Source organism: Nyctereutes procyonoides, unplaced genomic scaffold, assembly GCF_905146905.1.
Source record: "Nyctereutes procyonoides isolate TBG_1078 unplaced genomic scaffold, NYPRO_anot_genome, whole genome shotgun sequence".
NCBI lineage: Eukaryota > Metazoa > Chordata > Mammalia > Carnivora > Canidae > Nyctereutes > Nyctereutes procyonoides.
In genome coordinates this window covers 19,182,814-19,193,519 of record NW_026575125.1, presented here as the reverse complement: position 1 = coordinate 19,193,519, position 10,706 = coordinate 19,182,814, and the positions used below count along the sequence as shown (strand labels likewise).

The 10,706-nt window shown below is 42.8% G+C and overlaps 1 protein-coding gene across 1 annotated transcript in view; it reads right to left on the bottom strand.

Annotated features, from left to right (window-relative positions):
* Window positions 1-1,299: 1,299 nt before the first annotated feature.
* The window catches only part of PTCHD1 (patched domain containing 1), a 51,143-nt gene continuing 41,736 nt past the window's right edge, over window positions 1,300-10,706 (bottom strand). The window contains exon 5 of the mRNA XM_055337299.1: window positions 1,300-2,993. Coding sequence (XP_055193274.1) covers window positions 1,339-2,993 — 1,655 coding nt within the window. The 3' untranslated portion in view covers window positions 1,300-1,338. The remainder of the gene's footprint in view (window positions 2,994-10,706) is intronic.

Below are 10,706 nucleotides of genomic sequence, written 5' to 3'. Positions count from 1 at the left end.
AAGGGCCATGCAGTGCTTTGGAGGGGCACCGGCAGCGGGTGTGTGTGTGTGTGTGTGTGTTGGTGTAGGGGGGAACCAGGAAGATGAAAGTCCAGCCAGCTCAGCAGGAACATTTGACCATCATCATTGATCAGTTTGTCTTGGCGATTACATCCGTCTGTCTCCCCTTCTGTCCTTCATCTCCCTGTCTGCACTTCTATGAGGTTTCTCAGTGTCAGGACTTACACTCACCAGACAACTTCCTTTTCTCCTCTGTGTCTCTGAGCGGCCATGTCTCATAGCGAAGGCAGACTGGCTCTACCAGTTGAAAGCTATGGCAGGTAACCACTTCAGTGTTCATTTCTCCTTCCTCAGCTATGCATAGGCAGATGTTGCTTCTGGGTATCCGTGCAAAAACAGCATGTAGGGTCAAACCACAAACAGCTGTACCAGCTGGCCATATTTTTTTGTTAAAATGGAGACACTGCCTCTGTGTTCAAGTAGACACTTGCTTTTCCTCCATGATGCCAGGTATTTGGGTTTGGCTCTGCATTTTTGGGGACTCAGAGCCTTCTGCCAAGAGCTGTAACTAATAAAGCAGATCCATTTGGTGACAAGCAACAAGATATTCCAAAATAGAATCGCTCCAATTCTGCAGTGCTGGAGCTGTCATTGGTTTAAAGGTGTATTAGCCAAATCATACAAATGTTAAAAGTATACTGATGGGGGGGTATATGATTTATTCATTCTAGACAACAAAACTGCCTCACCTGGGTGAATTTAGGGATCACTCAATTTCATTCCGTGGATGCTGGCCACTCTACCATGTGTCACTTCCAAGGTTCTGGCTTGCTTTTGCTGGCTAGAACTTTTGAAAGCATCTCCTTGGGGTGCTGGGGAGCTAGATGAGACGGCTAAGACCTCAAACCATAGACTCTGCCTGGAGCTACTGCTCTGCAGAAGTTCTGGAAGCTTTATTGTTTGAACAATGCTTAAAGCTATTTCTGCCTTGGCAGCTGACCTTTCAATCAGTAGGTTTCTGTCACAATACCAGCAACATCTGCAGTGTGAATAAAATAGGATTCTGCTTGCTAATAAGCTTTCTTCTATTAGATCTTAGTTTAAGAGACTGTGTGTGTGTGTGTGTGTGTGTGTGTGTGTGTGTGTGTGTAAATTCTTTCTGGTAGCAATCCTTTTGTTTTAAAGACTGAAAATATGCAATGCCCATGTCCCCCCCTTGTCCTTTACTTTGGCAATGTCTGTTTCTGAAAAAGAAAGAACAACTTTGAATTTGTTTCATTAACATAATCTCTTTGCTCTCCATAAGACCTAGGGTGAAAATATAACAAGCAGACTCCATCACACTGTTGTAATTTGGTCAACCACTCGGGTACTATCAATGTCCACCATTTCCACACATTCAATTTCCTCGCGGTTTTCAGGATTTTTCTTCTCTTTCCTTTTTTTCTTAGAGGGTGGCAGGAAAGTCAGTATCACAGGTAATATGGCAAAGCAGTGAAAGAAGGTGACAAATGCTATTAAAAACAAGCACCTGAACAGTGTACAGGTCAGATTTGAAGGCACAGCTGCGAGAGGAATCAGACCAACAATATAGCAGAGGTAGCTCTGTAAAATAGCTACCCCATGCACTTCCAGGGCATTTTTTACCCATTTAGTTCTTGTGAAATCCTTGCCCAGAACAAAGGTGGATAACAGTGGAGCACAATTGTCAATTGTGTAGTTAATTCCGTAAATTAAGCATAGCACAGAAATGCAGTCCAGTTCGACTTTCCATAATGTCATGAAACCTATAACGCCAAACTCCACGGACACAACCGTTAGAGTGAGCCAGACATTGATCAGAGAATCTGCCACCAGGAATGCCGAGAAGAAGAGCAGGAACAAAGCACTGATGCAGGAGTTGTGCAAGGGGGCTCCCAGAGAGGAGGCATATCGATCCATATACACGAAGGACGGGTTGAAGACAATGAACTTCACCTTGGAGGTGACAGAAAGTCTCCTGAGGGTCTCCAGGAGATCATAGAGTTCTTCTCTGTTAGTTTCCATGGTCTTGGCCACCAAAAACATTCTGGAGGCCACTACATCAACCTCGTCATTGTACTTTTTAGAGAAGATGATGTCCTCTTGAAAATGTGAAAATTGGGGAGCTTTCAGGAAGGAATTCCTCAACATGTCTGTGAAGTTTTTCTTGGGCAAGCCAGTGGACACATTGAGTTTCCGAAGGTAATTTAAATAGCTCTCAAACCAGGATATCCGCACAAACCCCTTGGTGTATTCTAGCACGTCTTCTTGGACACTGGTGTTCCAGTATTCTATGGACTCGTATATGTAAAACCCAATCACTGGACTGTAGTTACTAAAGTACTTTTGCTGGGCAGTAGTGTACTCAATGGTTTGCGTCGCAGTTGCTACGATGTTACTAAGGTCTGACCCTTCACTGACCTGCAGATAGCCCATTAAGGCAAAGGAAATATAAATAAGGTAAAAGAGAACTACAAAAGGCTTGACATAGGTGTTGGTTATCCAGTCACAGTAATAGCGTTTGAGGAAACATACCAATAGGTGACTCTCGTAAGTGTTCGCTTCCTCGCCGTCGGTTGTGTCCTCACTGAATCTGGCTGTCAGGAGAAACCTGTACCATGCCGGCTTCTCCTGCAATGCCTCGGGCTTTGGGACTTTTCTACAGAAGATACTATGCTGGTAATTGTTTTCTATGTAGCCAGTGAATACCAGGCTGGAACCATAAAACGAGAGTACATAGAGGTAGTTGAAGAAGATTGCAATACAGGAATTGCAGCAGAAAATCCTGGCTGCCTCAATGTTCGTGAAAGGGCTGGCCCCTATGCCAAAGGTGACCAGGTACATGGCAGTGGTGAGAGAAAAGGAGAGCATGGAGTCTGCATAGACAGCTGCAGTTCTCTCTTTCACATGTTGGTCTTCTCTAGTTTTCCTCCAGGAGGATAACATTTCAAAAGTCCCATATAATCCATGACCTGAGGGGGCAGAAAAAGACCAGATCAGAAGTTGAAAAGACTAACCTCTTTAAAGAGAGGAACCACCTTGGTCATGGGGAACTACCAGGCCAAGGGAAATACAACCAGCCTTGGTGATGACAGGTCAATGCCAAGAGTTTCTCTTGTGGAAGACAGACCTGTATTTTAATGAATCCTGAATGTGAATGGCAAGTGAAAGAGAAGACAGAGGAGCTAAGATCTTCGTGCTCCCTTCTGGCTTAAGAATGCCGGATGGACTTTTGCCTGTGGAAAGCTGAGCCTCTTGGGGATTATATACAGCGAAAGCTCAGGGTTGTTAGTGCAGCTTGCAGAGTTTTTGTTTCCCGTGGTTGATAGAACACTCCAGAGAAGGTTCTTGGCCACTCATGACTTGGCTTGTCATCCCCACAGGTCTGGCTGGAGGTCAGCACAGAGGAAGGCCGTGGGCAGAGGGTTCTGCGTTAGTCTCATCATCTCATCTAAGTTTGGCCAAGTGGAGGGCTTTAGTGACAAAGAGTCACTGTATTTAATTAGAGCTTTGACAGGAACCTAAATCACAGCCTCTTCCCCCCCCCCACCCCCCCACCCAAGTATCTGTCCAGGAAGCAATAAATCTGAGACATAGAGGGAAGCACAGTAAATAGCAGTGAGTTTGAGTGAATAGGAAACATGAAAGATGGAACACGATTCACATGAACTCTCCCTACAATTCTTAAAAATTAAAATTCCGCTTGCAGGTGTATAGCTTGCATTTTGTCTTCAGGGACCTGTTTGACCAATTTTGCTTGTTTGTTGATGACGTATCAAGCAAAGGGTGACTCTGCCGGCTTCTCTGCACTATTTGGCAATGGCCTCTGAGGAAGAGAGCCAGATCAGTAACCTCTTTCCTTAACTACTTTGTGCCTTGCCACCCTTGGTTAGTATTCGTAACACTGGAATAGCAGAAGCATGGCAGGTGCCCATGTTTTGACTCAATTCTACTGCTTGAGGCTGGATCTAGCTTGGATTTCTCCCACTTCTCCTGGCTGGAGGCAGACACTTGCCCGATGGCTCTCCCTGGGTTTTTAGGCCACTGAAACACTGAAAAGCCCACCGCAAGTGCCCTGTTGTGGCTTTCAGTAACCCCTCTCTTGGCCCTGGGATCAGCAGATCTAATTTTCTGCTTCTATGCCTTGGCATATTCAGTCCCATTATCGAGGATAATAAAATCTTTACCCGGTGGTACAATAGTCTTGTTTTTAAAAAGGAATTTAAAATCTCTGGCCAAGCGTAATGCTGAGTGAAGTGAGTCACTGTTATCTTGTATGTACAGTAACTGGGTGAACATCTTCCCTTGTTCCCAGGCTGGTATTTATATCCTTATTGTGAAGTCTTGCTGGGTCTCCAACCTGAATGCCCATTTCATAGTCGTGATATAGACCTGTTTCCTCGGAAGGATTTGGTGTTTATCTTAATTTATGAGGCATCATTCTGCAGCCACTTTTAGAAGTAAGGTCAAGACTGTCAATTTGATAACTGGCACTGTGGCCCCTGTTAAATTGGAGTCACCTAAACTCCCCAGACATGAAGGGAAAAGTGCACTCATTGACTGGCATCCTGTTAATTATGTTTTAGAAAGTTAACGTCTAGTCTCAGGAGGGAGGCCTATTTATTAAGTCTGTTTCCACGCTGTCCTGAGGAAGGACGGACTGACCTTTGATTAAAATTAGTAACCGATCCCCGGACAATGAGAATAAAAAGAGGATTGGTACGTCCAAGACATCTGCACCCTGGGGAAATGATACTGACCGTTTCATCTGGAGCCATGTAGACTAAGTTCTCTTGGCTAAAACACACTTTCGAGTTTCACTGGAAATAGCAAGTGGAGATTTTTTAAAAATAGTATTTACATGCTAGAGACAAGGAAAATATTTTAAAACAGGGCTTTAGTACTGAGTCATTAAATATGGTAAGAATATAAGAATGCATATAGCAGGATTAGAATTAGTCATATAGTAGAATTTAAATTAAATCTGTTCTGCAAGTCATTTTTTTAAGTCTATGTGATTGATGTTTTCCAACATTATCTGACCCTGACTCTTGTTGGAAAATACTGTAAGAATCCATTTCTTACCATGCTGTTGAGTAGTCTTATAGGCTAAGTGAGGGAAAGGAATTGGAATTAACAGAGGTGTTAGGTGAAGAGAGTGAGGCTCAAGGGTCCAGAATGAAGATAATCAAACTCAAGGAAAGGTGGAAATAGGCTGTGAGCTTGTCTCCCAAGTTCTGTTGCTGCATTTTAAATGCCTTGTCCTTCCACAGTTTGGTCATTTTTATGGAGTCCCGACTCTCTTTGCATATGCTCTTGGTTTTGGGGACAGCTCCAGAGAGAATTTTTGTTTTATTCTTAGGGACCTTTGGAAACTATGCCTTTCCCTCTTTCTTCTCGCTACAGTGGTGTGCACATGTAGACCAATCACGGAGGCAAGAAGAGATGGCCCTGAGAAAGAATCTGTCCTACCTCATCACTCAGAATTTGTTGCTAGTCATTGTTGATCTTGCTTCCAAGGACCCCCACCATCCTTCCTAATATACCAGGTTCTTGTTTCTCAAACCACACCTTCTGATGGATGCCTACACCCTAAATGCTAAATCGGAGGTGTGTGGTGTCATTGAAGAGCTCTTTGGATTTCAGGGACAATTGTGGACATCATACCTGGGCCTCCCTCCTGATTTTTAGTCAATCCAGAGAAGGCTGAGTGCCAGCATAGCTGTAGGTGCCTCCCAGGGATTAACAGCCTGGAGCACCTAGCTGGCACTGCATCTGATTCACAGCTGAGTACTTAGATCGAAGAGGTCAGTCTGTTCTCCTAAAGGAAAGCTGAGCCATGGGGTCTCTGTTTCCTGGCCTAGACTCAAGGGGAGTCATATTCCAGGAGCCCTAGGAATATCCTGCCTGCTCCTGCAATCCCCCAGAATGCCTACTATGCCCACAATTACAGCCAAATTCCCTTTGGTTCTGGCCTTCGAAGGTGCTCTTATAGGTGCAAACGCTTCTGGGACAGTGGTCTACTGAAGCAGCTTCCCTTAGGTCTGGGGGTGGGATGGAGCCTGGAGATGGGAAGGCAGTGAAGAGGAAATTAGAGGTAGGTGGATTTCGCAGAGACTGAATCCTTCGCATTTTTTCCTCCAGCTGGCCCTGGCCTTATCTTTTGTAGCTACTTGAGAAACGGGCCAGTGAAACCCAGGAAATGCAGGGAAGAATGGTTTTGGTAGCTTCCGTTTCTCTCCACTTTCATCTCTCAGCAGGTGCCTCCCTTCTTCAGTGTCACCATCATCCATCATCCTCTTAGCTTTGGGGCTGGGGTCCAGCAAGCAGGACTTTGAGGCCAAGTCTCACGGATGTTGGCAAACAGATACCGCATGTGGATTGAAGATACTTTGCAGAGGTTTGGCTGTCTTTTTCCCTATTTTTGAAAGGTGCTTTAAAAGCAAAAATATTGGGACACCTGGGTGGTTCAGTGGTTGAGCGTCTGCCTTTGGCTCCAGTCATGATCCTGGGGTCCTGGAATCGAGTCCTGCATCAGGCTCCCCACAGGGAGCCTGCTTTCTCTCTCTGCCTCTCTCTCTCATGAATAAATGAATTTAAAAATCTAAAAAAAAAAAGAGCAGAAATATTGCTGTCTTCTCTGCTCTCTAGTTTTTAAATTTTCTCTATGAAGTTGGAACTCTAGAAGCCTCTCTATTAAATCTGACCAAGAGATGTATGTCATTTGTGCAAAGCATCATTTTGGCAAGGGACCGTTATCTGTCTCTGGTGTTGCAAGCCTGTTCAGGAGCACTCTCCTCGCAGCAGCACCCACATAGGGAGCTATCTAAACCTCAAGTTCCAAACAGATTTAGCTTTTGGTGACCAGAGGCCCTGTGGTGATAATAGGAGCTGGGGCTCAGCATCACAATGGCAGGTCCATAGCCTGGGACTTGAAAGTAAAGACTATCCTGGTGAGCATGCCAGGGACCGACCAATATTCCCAGGCATTCCCTTTCTTACAGTCACAGTGTTTTAAGGCTGAAGAGTTGCCAGAGGGAACTGCTAAACACCACATATTGATTCTATCAAATTCTTAAGATAAAGATGCTTTTAAAGTATTCACTGGTCTTTTAAAAGCACATGCAAGATGTTTGTTTCTGTTTTGGTACATTGCTTGTCTATGAAGTTACGTGCATATCAGTATGTGTCAGGACATACATACAGGCCCAAGTTTTAATTATTCATGAGTGAACACTTGGAGGCAGTGGGGGCTTTTAGCCAGGTCCTGGGATAAGAACAGCGGAGCTCTCCATCAGCGTTCAGATACAGCTGGTGCTAGGCACACAATTTACATTTTATTAGCAGTAGAGTTTGGGACTGTCATCTAGTAAAACTAAATAGTAGGGGATTTAGGCTAATAATTTTTCTTCTTTTCCAAGTGATTTTATATCTGTGCGTGCACATGACTTTCAGACTTTGGGGCCATGAAGAGAAAAAGAAGCATGGGTGATAAATAGCACTAATGGTGGAAAAACCTCAACTGGCTAATCCTCCAGTCACTTAGGGTGAGTCTCAGGAACACTCACAGATTAAATCTCACCCTCACTCAGACCCTTTTCTGGGGCCTGACCAAAGCCTTCAGGGTTGTTTATAATCCACTAATGCAAGAATCCACCGACGAATAGCTGAGTATTAACCCAGCTTTACCCAGTAGATGTGCTTCTGGAAAGCTATTCATAAAACAAATCATATTTTCAAGGTATTGAATGGTTTTGCTATCAAAGGCAGTCTGGTGATTTGTTTACCTTTTTGTCAATGGATAAATCACAAGCTAATTGATCTATTTTGTGCATCTGGATTCTGTAAGGCAGATTTTTCTCCAGATTCAGACTTTTCGGCTTTCCCCAGCACACACGGACACAGCACAGAGGCTGATGCCTTTGGGCACTGCTCACATTTTCATCCTTTCCCTACTAGCAGGATTTCCTCATCTGAACTTTTAGAACACAAGGAGTAGCTGAGAAGATGAGGAGGTGAAATGGGATGGCTTGCTGATGGATGGTCTTTTAGTTTCAGTGCAAAAACATTTAGTATTAGGAGACAATGAAGCCATTTATAGCATGCCTGCACAATGCCAAATTTCTTATGTGGAAATAAAATGACTACATTCTTCTAGAAGACCCAGAGTATAATGAATGCATGAGCAAAATCTGCTTAAAACATATTGTACTCTTAGATGAGCCTCACTAAGTAGCTCATGTTCATAAAATGCTTTTCTTTCAGTGACATCCCCATAAATTCATGATTTTTGTTTTTTCGAGAAGAAATTTAAAGTATATGAATGTCTGGGTTGAGTAACATCTATTTTCAGGGAGAAGTTCATTAATTGGGTTACATTTACACTTCGCCAGTTATAAACATTTACTCTCTATGCTGAATTGTTTGGTTTATCACAGCCTGCTTTGTGTCACAGTTAAGAGTGAGAGTAAAGGAAGGTGTACTCTGCCTAAGTTAAGACGGATACACACATCTTATGCTTTCTACCAGAGACTTGTCACAGTTTGGCATTCTAATCACAGCAGTGGATTTTAACCTGAGAAATGCTTTTCCTTCATTAGAGAGTTGCAAATAAGAGTCCAAGAAATGAATATGCTAATAGCTCTTCCTTGTCAAAAGAAAGGTATTTAGATACTGAATGTGTGTGTGTGTGTGTGTGTGTGTATGCGTGCTACATAAAATCAGTGTCTGTAAATGGGGCCCAGAGTATATGCTCTGGTCATTGTATAATATCTTTACATATAGAAGACATATGTAATATATAAATATATGTATATATATTGTATCCTATTCAAACATCTTATATATTTACACATAAAAGGTGTGAATAAATACTATATAATAGGGAAATGCATAGTATTTATATTCAAATATTTAAAAAGTATATGCCACATGATATGTTATAAACACATGAAATACATATATATGCACATGAACTTATTGCATAACACATCAAATTACATATGACATATAATATAGCTCATGTGATATGTAATATATACTGTGCACACACACACAGGATGAATTGTAGGCTGATTTGAAAGGTATTTTACTGCTGAGGAAGAGAAATGCTAGTGCTATTATACTATTGATGGCAGAGAAGAGGTTAGAATCCTTCTTTTATGTTCCATCTATGTTTTGGGTCTTGGCTGCTGAAGTAGCCTAGGTGAAATGCAGGGCTTCCTTGACAATGACTGTGCATCTGCTTGCATTGTGAGCTCCTGTAGACCCATTTGGTCAATACTACTTGGCCCCGGCAGTGACTTTCTGAGGTGCTGGTCCAAATGCAACAGCAAACTAGGTATTTTTCTTCATGGTCTGTTTTTACCGGCTCAGTGTTGTGATGTTGCCTCCTGCTGCCTGGCCTGTGTAAAATCTCCCAATCCCCCACTCCCTAGACTAGGTGGGGCAAGCCCACCCAGATTGTACCAGGAGACCAGGGTCAAAGAGGAAGTGTCACTGCATTCCTCTGCCTAACTGAGCTCTGAGTTCCTGGACCTGCCTCTCTGTCCTATTCTTGCCATCCTTTATGGTTACGAATAGAACAATCAAACATGTTTTGTTCCATCTCCCCAGACCTATTTCTCCCCACCCACCCCTTGCTGTTATATAATGGGTGGAGCATAACAAGAAGGTGAGAACTACCCACAAAACTAGACTGCACAATCTCCTTGTAAGTAGGCCCCAAATGACCATCAGACATTATGAAAAAGATATCCAGGGAAAAAAACTCCATCAGATGTAAACAAAACTGGAAACAATAAAGCCCTTATAAATTAGGGGGTTTTTTCTCCAGAAATTACTGAACCAATTAGTGATTTATATCCAAGCAGAGTATTTCCACAGCATTCTACTCCATCATGTAGACTGCCATATTGTTGCGAATAATGGACTTCTACAATAATGTATTAGGTTGAACCATAAGAAATTACTGCTTTGTAGTTCAAAAATGATACCAATTTTGTAGGTCAAAAATAGTTGAATATTGGCAATTTCCTATGGTTTGAACTTTATTATTATCCCTCCCCCCCCACACACACATGTCTCATGACTTTAGAAATATACCAGAAAGGGGCACCTGGCTGGTTCAGTCAGTAGAGCATGGTACTCTTGATCTTGGGGGTCCTGAGTTTCGAGCCCCAAAATGGGTATAGAGATTACTTTTAAAAAAAGAGATATAGCAGAATACTCACCAGGAAAGCAAAACCTTTCAGGTTTACTTGAGTTTAGAGCAAAAATAATTAAGAGTCCTGATTTCCCAGAACTGACTTTCCTGCACAGGAACTTTCACCTCTTTATAAGCCTGAGCTCCATACACTGCATCATATTCCAGGTGGCATCAAATGAGGACAAATTCTTGGAGAACTGAACCTGATCTTCTGGTTTCTGCTAAATACAGATAATCTTAGAATATACCTGAAAGGAACCAAACGCCCCTGCTATTATTCTCCTCCTAGAACTTAATTACATCCTTTCTTCCTTTCCCATTCTTGAATTTGAGTTGCCTGGCTTGATAATTCAGAAGGAAAAGAGCACCCTGGACGTGGCATTTGACCTTCTCAAAGTCCCAAACATTTGAAAGGGCTGTGACTCCCTAGTAGGTCACTGTGATCATATAGTGGTTAGCAGTCTGTTGTGAAAGGGCT